General features: G+C 44.3%; 1 protein-coding gene across 2 annotated transcripts; it reads left to right on the top strand.

Moving 5' to 3' along the window:
- The first annotated feature begins 2,879 nt into the window (after positions 1–2,879).
- On the top strand, positions 2,880–16,651 carry ZKSCAN8 (zinc finger with KRAB and SCAN domains 8). Of its 2 annotated transcripts, none has more exons than XM_016220277.2 (6): positions 2,880–3,398; positions 4,237–4,767; positions 5,355–5,496; positions 7,049–7,137; positions 7,433–7,556; positions 8,214–16,651. In XM_016220277.2, exons 2-6 carry the CDS (start codon positions 4,351–4,353, stop codon positions 9,164–9,166), a joined length of 1,725 nt encoding a protein of 574 aa, XP_016075763.1. In that variant the 5' UTR covers positions 2,880–3,398; positions 4,237–4,350; the 3' UTR covers positions 9,167–16,651. The 2 variants fall into 2 exon arrangements, with proteins under 2 accessions (XP_016075763.1, XP_087683805.1); XM_087827679.1 differs by lacking the exon at positions 2,880–3,398 and adding an exon at positions 5,921–5,989 and having other exon boundaries at positions 4,679–4,767; positions 7,084–7,137.
- Positions 16,652–17,224: the final 573 nt, after the last annotated feature.

Here is a 17,224-nt window from a genome sequence, read left to right as displayed (position 1 = left end):
TAGAATGTGTGTCTGTCAAGAGTGGCAGGTCAGTTTCTACAGTGTCTCCACTGAGTATACGGGGTGGGCAGAATTAGGTTGGGATGTGTGCAGGAGGCAGCCAATCAATGTTTCTCTTTTTTCCCCTTTCTCTCTCTCCCTCTCTCTAAAAAATCAATAAGAACATTAAAAAAAAAGTCTGGTGCCCATTTTTTAAAAAAATGTATTTTAATTAGTAAAATACACAAATTCAGGTGTGCAGCTCATTTAATTTTTACATACATATGCAACCATGTAACCAGAACACCCATCAAAGGTAAACACTTTTGTCTTCTGTCATTGCAGATTAATTTTACTTGTTTTTGAACATGTTCATATAATGCTATGTAATATTTTTGATATTCATGAACGCTGTTCATCTATCAGTAGCTCCATTTTATTTCTGGATAGTATCCCACTGTGTGAACATAACACTGTTGCTGACCGTTTGGGTTTGTCCAGTTTGCTCCTGTCATGAATGAAGCTGCTCTGGACTTGGTTTTCATATCTCTTAGGTAAATACCTAGGAGTGAGAGCTGGTCATAAAGTAGGTATTCTTTAACTTCATTAAAAACTGCCATTTTTATAAACTTCTTGTACCATTTTCACTGCCACTAGTGTATGGTTCCAGTTGCTTCCTATCTTCCTCATTTGATATTGTCAGTCATTTTAACGTTAGCCATTCTGACGCATTGTAGGCTGTTTTATATTTCCCTAATGAGTAATGCTGTTGAATATTCATATATATATTCTCTTGTAAAGTGTGTAATAAAATCTTTGCCCGTTAATGTTGGTTTGTCTTATGACTGAGTTGTAAGAGTTCTTTATATATTCTGAATTCCAGTTGTCAGAAATATACATTGCCAGTGTTTTCCACTCTGTTGCTTCTTTACACTTTCTTTTTGAGCATGTAAAATATGTTTATTCTTTAAAAGGGTTCAGGGTTTGGTTTTAAATCAGGCTGCACACCTTTCATCAGCCTGGCATCTCTCTCACCATGTCAGACTGGCTTTAGCTAGCAATACTTCATTAAATCCAAAAGATAAAAAAACTCAATTTTGAAGAAGAAAATCCAGATCTGAAAAAAATTACCATTAGTCTGCAATTTAAAACAAAGTGAGGACTAATGTTTCATGTTGCTTTACACACCCTTCTCATACAGAACCAGGAATGTAATTTTCCTAACTTGGGCAGGCACTGATACTGGTGGACACTGCACGCGGCACACACGCATTTCTATGTCTCTCCCTGCAAACAACAAAAATCAGAGCATGTCAAAGGAAGATTTGTTACGGCCTTGATCAAAACCCTTGGAGTCAATAGTCTCTCTGAGCTTAGAGAATATTCTGTTTTGATCTTGAGCCTACGTTAAAAGGATCTATTGTCATGGTCTGAAATAAAGAATTTTGGGTAGTACTATCATTTTCTACTTTAAAATCCAAAAAGCATTATTTTGTTTTGTTTTCTGGGATGGGGGAGGAGAGAATCTACAGATTTTCATTTAAAGAGCAAAACAACTCTGGCATAGGAGATAGGTAGTCACCTAGCCAGCCAATGTCTGAGGCATCACCAGTGACAAGGTCTCGGTCCATTCCTACTGGCCTAGCTGATCCTAACAAAATGGGATGTTTATGGCTCTGCACAGCACATTCCGGCAGATGACCCTAAACCTTTATCCAAATTCTTAGAAACCGCCGGCGGCCCGCAGAGCCCGGAGCCTGACTGCGTGTCGGCGCGAGCGAGAGGAGTTACAGGTGCAGACACTTTCCACTTTTATTTGCTTGATGCTTCATCTTTTTACTGGAGTCATTAAAAGAAATACGCTTGCAATAAATAAATTAAAAAGCCACTATTTCTGAGGCCAGTCTCGCGTCCGGCGCACGGGACCGGTCGCGCGGCAGCAGCGGCGCTGGGCGGAGGCGCCAGGGGCCCCCCGTCGCGCGGGGTCGCTGCGCCCGCGCCCGGTGCGCTCCGACGGCGACGCGCGCGAGCTGCGCGCCCCGCGGGGGGGCGGCGGCGGGGGCGGGAGCGGGGGCCGCGGCGGAGCGTGTCCGCCAGTCGGTCTCCCGCCGCCCCCCACGGACGGCAGGTACAGCCCGACGATTGCGCGAGCTCTTTACACTTTCTTAATGGTGATTTTTTCCTTGAGCCGAAGATTTAAATTTTGATGAAGTCAAATTTATCAATTTTATCTGTTACTATTATATTAGTGCCTTTTGAGAAATCTTTGTAAAGGTCATAATGCTATTTTACTTATGAACTACAACTTTGGGTTTTAAAAATTACATTTTTTAAGGTAAAAGGAGAAACAGCAGAGGTCTAGTCTGTTGCCAGTTACTTCCAGTTACTTCCAGCCGGGAGTCAGTCCATAGCTATGAAATAAAGAGCGATGAGTGTTTCGAGAGTTTAGAAGCACTGGGACGTCTCCGTGCTTGGCTTTTGTTGTGATCAGATTACGGGACCCTTAAAACCAAATCAAAACTAATACTGGGACGGGGTCTTCCTGGGTTAGGGCTGCGGACCGAGAGGAAACCTCGGCCGTGGCGTCTGCAGGAGCAGAAGGCGAGACGACGGTGAAAAGTGAGGGGCTCCTGAGACCGGAAGAAGCGGGTGCTTCGGGAAAGTGCGGAAGGAGTGAAAGATGTGGGACCAAAACAACAGCAGTAGTAATGTGCCACAGCCTCCACCCCGAGGTCCCAGCCTGAACGGCGAAGACTTGAACCCGCGGGATGCAAAGGACTCGTATCGAAACCGAGGTCCGCTCCTGAAGCTGACGCCGCAGATTTCGCGGTGAAAAGGCGACACTGCAAACGCAGGTTTGGTGGGCGAGTGCAAGCCATTGAGGTAGGAAAGGGTGGAAGATAGGTCGAGATTCGAAAAGCATTTATACTCGATGAGTTGTTTTTGAAGATTAATAGTATAAAGTGTACTATCACTAGGTGCCATAGGGATTTTAAAAACTGAACGACGATTAACGCATTCCTCAAGGACCGGCCTGTATTTGAAGAGAACACTTGACTGCAGCCGCATCTAACCGACCCGACCCGAGCCCGGCGAACCCGCGTGGGGGGGACGCTCCGAGCGCTCGCTCGGACCTCCCGGCTCCGGGGGCCTGCGACCCTGCGACGCGCAGGCGCGGGAGGAGCCCGGGGCGCCGACCATAGAGCTTTCAGACCGCCAGGATTCCTAGAGAACTGCCGGAAGTACCTTTGGGCAAGATGCGCGTTGGCCGGTGTTGTCCCCCCGGCAGGTGTGGAAGTTGGGGGCCGGAGGGGCCTGGTCGCGTTACGGCTTTCGCCCCTTTTTCTCCTGCTCTTCCCCCGGTCCGTCCGCCGTTCGCCGTCTCTCTTCCCCACCCCGGGCGGCGCCCGGGACTCGCGGTGAGTACTTTTCGCCCCGGGCCTGAGGGGCGCTTTGTGGCCTGACCGGCCGCCGCTGGAGACGGGCCTGAGTGTCCTAGTGGGGCCGGGCCGAGGTGGCGCCCGGGCTGTGGGGACAGTCCCCAGCCCTGTCCGCGTCCCCAAGTTTCTTGCGGAGTAACCTTTCAGGAGTGCTCGTTTTCTTCATCGCTCATAGATTAGTGGTGTAATTTGCAGTCGAGCTTATTTGTCCTACAATAGGAAACGGCCCCCACATTGTCTTTTTACAGTTGTTTTTCCACCAAGTGAATTGCTTTTACGCAACAATTTCGCATTTCCATCACAATAAAATTCGCGTTTTAAAAAAAGATATATTTTGCTTTGGGAAGCCCCAGTTATCTATGGAAACCTGTTTTCACTGTTAAGCTATTCTGCTCTTTGTATTGTATTCAGAAAATGGTGGTGTCTGGATAATTGTACAAGAAGAAACACTTTTTACAACTTCGAGGCAGTGTAGAGTTCAGCCTTGTTCAGAATTCCTCCCTTTAGTAGAAGAACTCACTGAAGCAGGTGCCCCTTTTCCACAGCTCGGGTCCCTCAAGAGTAACTTGTCCCCTGCCGCCACCGCCACAACCCAGATTTCTGTTGTTTGGTTAGTTATGCATATTTGTGCAGTAATCACTGTTTTAGCAAATGCAAACATACTTTGAATTTCCATTGTGGTTAAGTGTAAAATGTGGATGCCAAAGCATTCAGCCTGTGGAGTCTGAGATACTGCAAAGCACAGTGTTTGCTTCCCCTACCTTTTCTTGATGATATAAGCCTGGAAAATATTTTTCTTGTTTTGTTTTATTTTCAGTTCCCAAACTTATATTTCTAAAGAAGTCCCTTTAAAGAACAGGACCTCAGAAGATTCTTCTCTTAAGATAAAGAAGGTAGTGGAAACAAGTCTCCTGAACTTTTCCAGCCCTACATGGCTGCAGAGTCAAGAAAGTCTTTAGCCCCATCCCCACCCAACCAGGCTCCTGAAGAGGACCTTGTAATTGTCAAGGTCGAGGAAGATCATGGTTGGGACCAGGAATCCAGTCGATATGAACAAAACCCTCCTGGCCAAGAGCTGTTTCGCCTGCGATTCAGAAAGCTGTGCTATCAGGAGACACGAGGACCCCGAGAAGCTCTGATCCAACTCCGGGCACTTTGCCACCAGTGGCTGAGGCCAGATTTGAACAGCAAGGAGCAGATCCTGGAGCTGCTGGTGTTGGAGCAGTTTCTGGGCATCCTGCCCGCGGAGCTGCAGGCCCTGGTGAAAGAACATCAGCTGGAGAGTGGGGAGGAGGTGGTGACCCTGTTGGAGGACCTGGAGAGGCAGATTGATATACTAGGACGGCCAGTAAGTAGCAGGAGGTGTGTGTGTTGTGACTGGGCACCCTGGGGGCTGGGTGGAGGGGCAGGGGTGCATAAATGCTGGCATACGTTTCTGCTCCTGGAGGATGAGAGCAGTCATAGTGTGGCATGGCTTATACTTGGAGAGTCCTTTTTTTAAGGAATAAACCCATTTTTGTCCTCATCGCAGTCCTACACTGTTACTGCTCCTGTTTGTCGGATGCATAGAGAGGTTAAATTACCTTTTCAGGGGCACCCAAACATTAAAGGTAGATCTGAGACCGGAACTCAGATTTCCTGATTCCTCAGAAGGTTTTTTCCCCCTGAATAGCTCTGTTCTGTTCTTGTTGGTTGTTCTCCCCTGGCCTTGAGAGTGCAAAGTATGTGTTGGATACAGGGAGGGCATCAGCAGATCTTTTCCTTTGGTTTCTGTGCTAATCAGTGTGTTTGTGCTCCTTGCTGACGGAGGAAGTCAGTGAGGTCTACTGCTTCCCTGCCCAGCATGTGCCCTGTGAATGTGCTCTGGGTCTTCTTACACCCTTCACCTGGTTTCTCAGAGGGATTGCTTGTAACCCAACTGCCCGTTGTGTTCAGGTCCCGGCTCGTGCACATGGACACAGGGTCCTTTGGGAGGAGGTGGTGCACTCGGAACCTGCACCAGAGCCTCCAGAAGCTCAGCTCCAGCCTCTGGCAACCGGGCACACAGCTCCCGTGCTTCACGGGCTCCGAGACAGAGGTGAGGAGCTGAATTTCACTGACAAGGAGGCAGTAGGAAGGAATCCTGTCTTGTTCCTGGGGAACTACTCTTTACAGACCATTCGTAGGTGTAGTGTAAATGTTTATCTAGGCTTTACCAGTTACTCCCAATGCTAAACTCATGATCAAATTAAAGAATTTGGGGATTTTTATGTATTCATACATTTCTGTTACTCCAGTGTATTTCCAAAAAGGTGTTTTTGAGGTTTTTGCTGGTATCATCATGCCACTTTATTTGTAAATATTTCAGTATGTATTTCCTCAAACAATCAGATGTATCACCGATACAATACTCATCTTGTTCACAGTTCACATTCATATTTTGCCAGTGGTTCCAATAGAGTTCATCCAGAGTCCAGTCCAAGACAACACTTTAGTTATTCAGCTTTTCATCTATTTGGCAGGAACACCCCAGAAGTGAGGTTGTGTCCTTCTCAGGAATGCAGCAGGAATTTGTCCTGTTATTGCTGATGGTAATTTTGATGATTTGGTTAAGGTTATTCTTGCTGGGTTAATTGGCTATAAAGTTACTGTTTTTCTTTGTAATTAATAAGTAATTTGTGGGTAGATAATCTTGAGTCTGCATAAATAGCCTGGTCCTCCTCATTACTATTGTTGCTAAAATACTACTTTGAGTATTACTTGGTGCTTCTTGACTAAATCAAGGATTACTAAGACAGTTACAAAATGATAATTTTCTAACTCTGTTATTCCTTCTGTATTTATTTGTTTATTGTAATGGAGACTGTTCCCTTCTTTCTGGTTTTTTTTTTTTAATCTGTATGGACTCATAAATTCTTATTTTATTCCATGAATATTCTGTTAGTATCTTTATTTTGATCCTTAAATTGTCTTAGATTTGCCAGAGGAGGCCCCTTCAGTCTGTCTCCTATGTCCTTTTGACATTTCCAATCATTTTTTGAGAACTTGCTTCCTTACAGAATAGGGCATTCCAGTCTCATACTTGCCCTGCATTTTTACGTTTTTACTTATATGGTTTATAGTAGTTTGTTCTATATAAGTGAGTTTTTAATATTTCTAGAGAAGAAACATAGAAACATTTTCAGTTATTAATATAATTCTTGTCTGATGTTCTGAGACCTGTTGCTGATTTCGTATTGTGCTGTCTGGTATCTGTAGGAAGCAGATACTAGCAGTTGGGTAGACATTTCAGAAAGTAACAGTAAATTGAGAGAGAGATTGCCAGGAAACCAGGACCTAAAGAGCTCCTGTAACAAGCGCAAGGATAGAATATAGCTTTGGTCAGAGGAGAAATTGCAAAGCAGTTCCTATTAGGAAACCATGCATTTTGTATGTTTGATGTGTAACTTCTGGCTGAGAGAGACATTAAAGTGCGGATGTTTTATGGACAGCCATAGGTGTGGGCCCAGAGCCAAGCTATCAGCATTTTATAATAAAATCTCTGGCATGCATTTCTGCTGAAATACAGATAATTTTAGAATGGGTTACTGCTGGCTCCATCAGGCACAGCACAAGGCTGGCCTCATTCATAGCTTCTTTCTCCTCCTCAGCCGTATCTGCTTCTCACAGTCCCACCCCTTCCCAGGAAGAAAGTCCTGGAAACCAGATGACAGCGTCACTTCTGACAGCAGGGTTCCAGGTGAGTCATGCTCCTTTTCACTGAAGTCCCATTGCTGGCCTTGTTCGTGTTTGTGGCATCCAGGCTGTGTGTGGACTGCCTGTAGCAATGCACATCCAAGAACTTATCCCAAATTCTTTTGAATAGAGGCAGGTTGATACTTGACTTGGTATGTTTTTCTATTCCTAGCTGTTCAGATTCGTTTACATACCACATCCTCAGCTCTTGACCCTGTCCAACCCTGGTGGATATCTGGCACTCTGGGTTTGAGCTGTGGAACAATCTAGTCCTCAAATGGGAGCTTGTTTTGTTTCAGACTTTGGAGAAGATCGAAGACATGGCTGTGTCCCTGATTCGAGAGGAATGGCTTCTTGATCCATCACAGAAGGATCTGAGGAGAGATGACAGGCCAGAGAGTTATAGAAGCATGTTCTCCCTGGGTGAGGAGTGCTCTGGTTATTATTATAGTTAAGGTTTTTTGTTTGTTCATTTGTTTGCTTGTTTGTTTTTTTATGTGTACCTAATTGTGAGCTTTCTAAAAGACATAGTTGAGTTTAAATTCAGGATCCAACAGAGAAATATCATGTTGAGACTTCTTGAACTTTATTCTCCGATCCAGGACTTAGTTAGCTTACTCTTTTAGTGCTTTCTGAGTTTACTCATTTCTTCTGTCCTCAGTTCCCATAAGAAGTTTATATAGATTTCTCTCACTTAGGCCTATTATGCTCCTTCCTTTTAATGACTCTCTGGGGCTTTTTTCCATTTCTGCCCCACTTGTTAGATCTTTAAGTGGTTTCATATTCCTTCCCACTCCCCGACTTCCACTTCCCTTCAGCTAATCCCTTCCCTGCTTTAGTCTCCCTTCCAATACCCTCCTCTCATGGAAATTCTTCCCCAGTTAGCCGGTGTTACTTGGGTTTGATTTGCTTCCATCTCCTCATGTTATGAAGGCATTTTGGAGACAGGTGGAAGCTTTTCATTTCTTGTAGTTGTTCTGTGTTTATTTTCCTTTTGCACTATCTTTGATTCTTTTGTCCTAACAGAAAGAATAGGAAGTGACATTGGCTTGATGTTTATTTATTACATTTTTATTTCAGGTGGTGAAACCAGGAATGAGAACAGGGAATTAGCTTCAAAACAGGTAATATCTACCGGAGCCCAACTACATGGAGAGACAGCTGCCAAATGCAACAGGGATGTTATCGGGGGTCTTGAGCATGGAGAAGCCCAAGATCTTCTGGGCAGATTAGAGAGGCAGCGGGGAAATCCCTCCCAGGAGAGACGACATAAATGTGATGAATGTGGGAAGAGCTTTGCTCAGAGCTCAGGCCTTGTTCGCCACTGGAGAATCCACACTGGGGAGAAACCTTATCAATGTAATGTGTGTGGGAAGGCCTTCAGTTACAGATCAGCCCTTCTTTCCCATCAGGATATCCACAACAAAGTAAAACGCTATCACTGTAAGGAGTGTGGCAAAGCCTTCAGTCAAAACACAGGCCTGATTCTGCACCAGAGAATCCACACTGGGGAGAAGCCGTATCAGTGCAACCAGTGTGGGAAGGCTTTTAGTCAGAGTGCGGGCCTCATTCTGCACCAGAGAATCCACAGTGGGGAGAGACCCTATGAATGTAATGAGTGTGGGAAAGCCTTCAGTCATAGCTCACACCTCATTGGACATCAGAGAATCCACACGGGGGAGAAACCCTATGAGTGTGATGAGTGTGGGAAAACCTTCAGGCGGAGCTCACATCTTATTGGCCATCAGAGAAGCCACACTGGGGAGAAGCCCTACAAATGCAATGAATGTGGGAGGGCCTTCAGTCAAAAGTCAGGCCTTATTGAGCACCAGAGAATCCACACTGGAGAAAGACCCTATAAATGCAAAGAATGTGGAAAGGCTTTCAATGGGAACACTGGCCTCATTCAGCATCTGAGAATTCACACGGGGGAGAAGCCCTATCAGTGTAATGAGTGTGGGAAAGCCTTTATTCAGAGGTCGAGTCTCATTCGACATCAGAGAATCCACAGTGGAGAAAAATCTGAATCATAGGAGGTTAGGGGGAAACTTGAGTCATAGTTGGGTGGTGTTCAACATTAGAGGAACCACATGCTGGTGAGAGGTCTTTCAGTGCAGTAAAAGGCCAGAAAGTTTGTCGTCGTGACCTGATGCAGGGTCAGAATCGATAGTGGTGGCAGTTAGAATAGCTTGAGTAGTTCAGGCCCAGTGCCTCGAGACAGGTTGATTAGCTTGACTGTCCTCGGAGGTGTCTGATGGCCCAGTGTACCCCTTAGAAGCTTGAAGAGCATCCGCTTAAAGAAGCTTGTGGCTTGAGGTACCTAATTTTGTCTTCTGGGTGAGTAGCTGTAGATTCAAGCGAGGCTGCTCTGGCTCCTCTGCTTCCTCCACCCCTGTGATCCCCTCCCTGGGTATTCCCCTGGAGGGGCATGTGTGCTCCTTATCTACCTAGGAAGCTGCTTTAGAGTCTGAAGCAGCCTCTGTGTGAGACTTAGATTTGTATTCCTAGTTCTAGGGAAATTTTTACAGACAGGTATTCATGCTTAAGTGTGCATTTTCTTCTAATGTTTCTGGTAGTCGGTGGAAATTCGTATTCCCACGCAAACTCAGAACGCTATATTTTTAACAGCACTCCAGCGTTTTTCTTCATATGTCTCCTTCTCTGACTCCACTGAGTCGTAGAACACCATACGTGTCCTTCTCCACCCCGATACCGGGCCCCGAGTCAGCCAAGGAAGTAATGCATTAGTGATGACTGTGCAGAGAAAGGTGAGTGCAGGCAGCCCAGCTGTTCTTGAGCTTGGATGGTTGTTCCTTGTGACGTCTGCATCTCCTTTCCGTCTCCCCACTGCACGCTGTGTACAGATGGGTGTTTTACACCATCCTAGTTATGGTGTCAGGTGGGAGGAGATGGGCTTGAGGAAGGCACAAAAATCCTACACAGAATGTGCACTCATCCGTTTCGCCCATCTCAGGACTGCTCTTGCAGGTTCCTGACTAGATAGTTGGTCACTCCTGTGGTCACCCTGGACACCCTTCTTCAGGCAGCCAGTACCTCACATGTTCGTCTGCTTCTTGCCATGCACTTATACATCCCAGTAGTGGTCTTTCGAGTATCTCGCTTCACAGTCGCTTGTTTTTCTCAGTTTGGGTGCACATTCCATCTCTATCCACAAAGGCCATGTAAAACTCATCATCACCAGGATGGCATTTCATCTTGGAGGCTGGTTTAAAGTATTATCAGAGCTTACATGTCCACATGGGTTGTCCTTCCAGTTGGGCGGTTGTAACTATTTTGATAGTGTTATTACTGCAATAAGCATTCCTTCAGGTATTCCCGTTTGATAAACCATACAGGAAAACTATATTAGTCTTGGGTCACATCTCGTTTTTGACTGTTTGCTTACCCACTTATTCACCAGATTTGGAATCAAGTAACTGGCTATTTTCAAATTCATCTTTCATAATGGAAATTGATTCCATTAAAAATAGGATATAAGTTTTGTTGGAAACTCCAAGAGAAGTTATGTAACTTCACACTGTGACTATTCTGAACAGGAACAGCACTGAATAATTATTTTATGGTTGATGTTTTTAAAAATCAGTCATAAAATCTTAATTTACAGAGGTCCGTCTTTGGGATCATAAATTCCTTCTCTGTAACATCCTTTCTCTACCACCCTTTGGCCTACCTTCACCACGAACATCATGGTTACCTACACCTAGTTCACTGAGTTACTGCTACTCACCATCATTTGTCATCCTGGTTTCCTTGATGAACTTTTCAAGACAGTGCTTTCAGTTGTCCTTTATTTTCTTATTCTCTTTCTCTCTCTGGCCTATGGATTACCATTCCCTTATATTTGAAATTTCAAGAAACTAGAAATTAATAAGTCTGGTTGTCTAGGTCCTTGTCCTCTGCTTCAGTTTTGCCTTACGCTCTGTTAGATACTAATTCTGCCTGAGGCCAGTGCCACCTGTGTGCCAGTATTACATAGGATGGATAGGGGAGGATGTGTGTGTGTGCGCATGTGCGTGTACACACACACACACAAACACACCTCCCATATAACTTAGAGGAATGCTTGTCTTCTATTCCAGTGAAAACTCTCAGCAGAGTAACATTGAAATGATTGAAGAAGTACCAGCTAATGTCTCTTTACTTAGAGTAGGGTATAACCAGACTACTTCAACATCAGAATAGTACTAATCATCAGGCAGAAATTCAGAGAAAAGAAAATATGACTAGCAAGATCAGTGTTATACTGGATGAATGTGAGAAATGAGTGAATTGAAGGAACTATCAAGGCTGACTCAGCACCTACAGAAACAGCCAAGTAGTAAAAAATGGACATTCATGAAGTTCCTTTATCCTGCAGATTCTGTTTCTATGCTCTTAATCTGAAGTGAACTGCTCACTGATGTTTTCTCTGCCTCCTCGGCTCCTCGTTCTGGATGGACTTGGAATGACTGGTTCTTCTGGAGCTGCTACCGTCCCACACAGTCCTGGGAGGTTTCCTCCCGTGAGCAAGGTGGCAGTATAAGAACTTAGTGGTTGACTCGCAGGGGAGCTATGGGCTTCACTCTTGGTCCTGAGGCTCTAGATAGGAGTGACTGACATTTACTGAGCACTTACTATGTGCCAGACCCTATGTTAAGCATTTCTTATGCTGTGATAGAATAATGTCCCCATTTCACAGATGAGAAGACTGAGGCTTAGAGAGTGAAATGGGTTGACCAAGATCACATAGCTGGCAAGTGGTAGAGCAGAGATTCTAACCTACACATTCCAGTTCTCACACCTGTGCTCCTGACCACTGTGATGTGTGTCTCTAATGAACATCCAAACCTGGCCAGCCGATCAGGAACCATATCTCCCTTGTACAGGAGGTACTGGGGACAGAAATGTGCAGAATAGGGCAAATCTGTTACAATTCCTGGGAGACTGGTTGAAAATGCCATTTTGCTTTATAATTGCATCATCTTTAAATGTTGATAGTCTTGATGCTTTGTACTAGAAAACTAGAATGTGTAAGTAAAAATGTTGAAAGAGTAACTGGGAGGATGAAGCAATAACTTACAGACTCAAATACATTCCCCTCACCTGCCCCAGAGAAGGTAGAAATATGCAACAGGCCAGACAGAATCACCTGTTCTTAAAGCTCCTCAGCTGGCCTTGTACTCAGCACTCCACGGAGTGTCCCCAGAATCTCCAGTGGATAAATGTCACGCCTTTTCTTAGCTCTTATCCTTGATCTGTTATTTCATACGGTTGAATTTACCCTGTGTCTCAGGGATGTTCTTCTTTGGCTTGTGGAAACCTTTTTGGTCCTTTCTCCAATTTCTGGTTTTTTATTAGTCTTTTTTCTCCTCTCCACTGAGCATAGTCACTAGTTTTTCTCTCCTCACTCTTGTTTGTTCATTTTGATTGTCAGTAACTTAATATTTCACACCATCTCCCTACGTCTTGGTATTTGAAAACAACTCATCACTCTTGTCCCCCAAACACCATTTTCCTTTTAAATAGGCATCATTGCTTAATTTCTTTACCCTGAACGACTCACTACCCTTTATGTTTCTTATCTCAATCTTGGAGTTGTCTTTTTCTGGTCTCCACTCTGCATGTCCAAAATCTTGCTAAATTGTTCCAATTCTTAGTTTTCTCCTTAAGGTTGGATGTTTACATTTCTGCCATTTCTTGTAGCACTCTATTCAGATCCGTATTACCTGGGGCCCAGTTTATTGTAATTCTTTCCTTCCAGTGTCCTTGCTCTTCAAGATCCCCACCTTTTTATTTTATTTTAATTTACCTTTATTGTTGAAAGTATTACAGATATCCCCCCTTTTTTTCCCATTGATCCCCTCCAACCCCGCATCGGGCCCCCCTCGCAGCCTTTACCACACTGTCGTCTGTGTCCATGGGTTATGCATATATGCATATAAGTTCTTTGATTAATCTCTCCCACCCACTCTCCCACCCCCGCCTTCCCACTGAGATTCCTCAGTCTGCTCCATGCCTCTGGGTCTCTGGATCTATTTTTTTTCCTCAGTCTATTTTGTTTTTTAGATTCCACATATGAGTGAGATCATGTAAAACTGAATCAGGAAGAATCAGAAAACCTGAATAGGCCAATAACAACCGATGAAATAGAAGCAGAAATAAAAAAACTCCCAGCAAACAAAAGCTCTGGTCCGGACAGCTTCACAAGGGAGCTTTCCAATTCTTTAAGTTGTAGGGTTAGATAGTTTACTAAAAATGTGTCTTGTTTTTTGAGGTAGGCGTGTAGTGCTATGAACTTCTCTCTTAGGGCTGCTTTTGCTGTGTCCCATAGATTTTGGGTTGTTGTGTGTTCATTTTCATTTGTTTCCAGGAAGTTTTGTATTTATTTCTTGATCTTATTGGTTACCCATTCATTGTTTAATGATATGCTATTTAGCCTCCATGTGTTTGAATGTTTTGAGTGGTTTTTACTGTAGTTGATTTCTTTTTTCTTTTTTTTTAATATCTTTATTGATTTCAGAGAGAGGAAAGGAGAGGGAGAGAGAGAGACAGAAACATCAATAATGAGAGAGTCATTGATCAAGCCCCAACCAGGCATGTGCCCTGACTGGGAATCAAACCCCGATCGCCTGGATCCTAGGTCAATGCCCAACTGCTGAGCCACTGCCGGCCGGACCTGTAGTTGATTTCTAATTTCATGCCATTGTGATCTAAGATGCTTGATATAGTTTCACTCTTCTTGAACTTGTAGAGACTTGTTTTGTGTCCTAACATGTGTTCTATCTTTGAGCATGACCCATGTGCACTTGAGAGGAATGTATATTCTGCAGCTTTGGGGTGAAATGTTCAGTAAATATCAGTTAAATCCATCCGATCTAGTGTGCCATTTAGTCACTGTTTCTGTGTTGACTTTTTGTCTGGAAGATCTATCCAGTGAAGTCAGTGGGGTGTTAAGTCCCTGACTATGACTATATTGCTGTTGGTTTCTCCCTTGAAGTCCTTAAGGTTATTATTGATAGGTCCTTTTGTATTGCCATTTCAATTCTTTATGCCTATGTTTCTCTCTATTTCTTCTTATTCCAGCAGTCCCTTTAACATTTCCTGCAGTGCCAGTTTGGTGGTGATAAACTCCTTTAGCCTTTTTTTTTGTCTGGAAAGCTCTTTATTTCACCATCTATTTTGAATGATAGCCTTGCTGGATAGAGTAGTCTTGGTTTCAGATCCTTGTTTTGCATTACCTTGAATAGTTCATATCATTCCCTTCTGGCCTGTAGAGGTCCTGATGAGAAATCAGCTGACAGGCTTTTGGGAGCTCCTTTGTAGGTAATAGATTGCTTTTGTCTTGTTGCCTTTAAGATCTTCTCTTTGTCTTGAATTTTTGGCATTTTAATTATGATGTGTCTGGGAGTGGGCCTTTTTGGATTCTTCTTGCTTGGGACTGTCTGTGCCTCCTAAACTTGTGTGACTTTTTCCTTGACCAGATTAGGGAAGTTTTCTGCCATTATTTCTTCAAATAGGTTCTCTAATTACTTTCGACCTCCTCTGGCACTCTTTTAATATGAATATTGTTACATTTCATGTTGTCCCACAGCTCCCTTAGACTCTCCTCCTGTTTTTTAATTGTTTTTTGTTTTTGGTTCTCTGATTGAGTGAATTTTCTACCCTGTCTTTTAATTCACTGATCCGATCCTCAGCTTCCTCTAAACTGGTGTTTACTCCTTCCAATGTATTCTTCTACTATGTCATTCTTAATTTCCTTCATAGTTTCCATATCTTTTTTCATGCTGTTGAACATCCTTATCAGTATTCTGAACTCTATAACTGATAGGTTGCTTATCTCCCTTTCATTTAACTCTTTTACTGGAGAATTCTCTTGTTCTTTCATTTGGGGCTTGTTTTTTTTGTCTCCCCATTTTGGCTCCTATTGGGATTTGTTTCTCTGTATTAGGTAGACCTGCTAGCACTCTGTGTTTTTGGAAGGTCTCTGGTGCAGGCCAGTGTCAGATGCTGTTTGTGAGTGGTCTTGAGTACCCTGTTTGGAGCTATCAACAACCCACAGCTTGAAGTACCCTCTTTTGGGGCTGGGTGAGTTTGGACAGGACCAAGATGCACACCAAAGTCTGCTTTTGCAAGGCCCCGGGTCCAGAAGTAAATCAGGCAAAGACACAAAGCACTCTGAGGTCTGCCTCTGCCTTCTTGCTGATTAATCTGATTCTCTTAAAGAGCCTCAGGCTGTAGAAACTCCACGGGGAGGGGTAGCTGGTTATTATTAGTCTCTTAATGAGCCTCAGGCTGTAGAAACTCCTCTGGGAGAGGTTTTCCAGGAGGGTAGGGCAGTTGCTTCCCCCTCAGGCAAAAGCTGCTGGGAAGGCAAATGTCTGCCTCTGCAGTCTGGGGGAATGGCTCTGCACAGGAATCCAGAGGGGTGCCCTCTGCCTAGATTCTCCTCACACAGCTCCAGTCCACTCTGCCCTCCCTCTGCTGGAGCCCAAGGTGAGTGGCTGCATACAAAACTTTGTGCGTTGGCTCTTGAAGAGGGGGCCTGCATTTCCAGGCGTCTCTCCCTGGCAGATAGAAACCCGGCTGCTTTTCACAGCCAGATGTTATGTGGGCACCTGTCTCAGGTCTGGTGCTCTGGGCTGGGGAGCCCAGCCTGGGGTTGAGGCCCCAGAGTCCTCAGTGGGAACCCCCCACAGCTGAGATCTCCCTCTGGACCTTCAGCTGCTGCCTGTGGGAGCCCAGGCAGCCTTCTCGTGCCTCCGCCCTTCCTATCCATCTCTATGTGGTCTCCCCTTTTCCTCCCTGGTCATGAGGGTGCTGTCAGCTCGTCTTCAGGTGCGGTTGGTGATTCAGGAAGACTTTTCTATAGTTTAGTTGTCATTCCAGTTTGGTCCCAGGAGAGCCGCAGTGTAGCTTCCACTGAGTTCGCTGCCATCTTTAATCTCTCCAAGAGCCCCGTCTTGTAGGCATCCATTTTCACTTGAGAACACCCAGCACATAATTTCTGTTGGAGCAGTGATGTCCCAAGTTCTCCATTACCAGTCCTCCACGCTTACTCTCCAGGGGGTCCACCTGCGTCACGGTCACATTCATGTGGCCTTCACTGTTGTCTTACAGGCCCTTCACCTTGCCGCCGTGCCTTTCTCATGCTGTTCCTTTCCCTTAGGTTGCTCTTTGGCCCCAGCTCATGTTCATCACTCCCTTCAAAGTTTGGTTTCCTTTATACCTTCTGAGTGAGACCTCCCTGACTGACTTCACCCACACTGAGACCGCCCTTATTCTGTGCTGCCTCAGCACTCATCCTTTGAGTTGTACTGTGATCCATGCACTTACTAATATTTAGCTTTGTAATTATTTTCTAGCACTCTATATTGTAGTTTCACATTTGTATTTATTTCCAAAATTAAGTTGTAAGCTCGAGGGCAGGAATAATAATGTTACATTTGTATCTCTGCACCCCTAGTGCCTAGTACAATGCTGAGCGCACAGTAGGCGTTTAATAAATGTTTGTCAAATTATTGTGTGGGTTATTTATGGTGTTACCTACAGAAATTTTTACGCTGTTTATAAGGATATATGTCTCTTCTTACTACTTTGTGCACAGACCTATTTCCATAGTCCATCAGTAACTACCTATACCTAAGACTAAGGCCAAAAACTCAATTCCCATTTTCGGAGGGCATGTGTGAAAAGTTGAAGTATGAACTCCCCATTTGTTTGGCCAGACTTAATTTGTTAAGAAAGAAAATAGGAAACACCAAATATTACTGTGTTGCAGAAATGCTTGAGAACTGTGTCAGTTCAGAGTGGTTCTCAGCTGGAGAAATTTGGCATTGTCTGGAGGTGGTGGTGGTGGATGGCTGGGATGTGGCTGGTATCTAGTGGGTAGAGGCTAGAGATGCTGCTAAACATCTTATGTGCACAGGACACAAGAAAAAAAATTATCCTGTTGAGAAACCCTGTTCTAGATATAAAGTATATAGAAAAATACTAGCCTTGCAATTAGAAAACATTAGCTATGTAAGGGGAGAAAATGGTTAAAGTTTTAATGCTTTAATACCTGAAACTATAGTTCTTTTCTGATAGGTTGG

The sequence above is a fragment of the Miniopterus natalensis genome, chromosome 19 (genome assembly GCF_054644295.1).
Source record: "Miniopterus natalensis isolate mMinNat1 chromosome 19, mMinNat1.hap1, whole genome shotgun sequence".
Lineage (NCBI taxonomy): Eukaryota > Metazoa > Chordata > Mammalia > Chiroptera > Miniopteridae > Miniopterus > Miniopterus natalensis.
The sequence above is the reverse complement of the archived record's forward strand: the minus strand, read 5'-3'. Positions and strand labels throughout refer to the sequence as shown.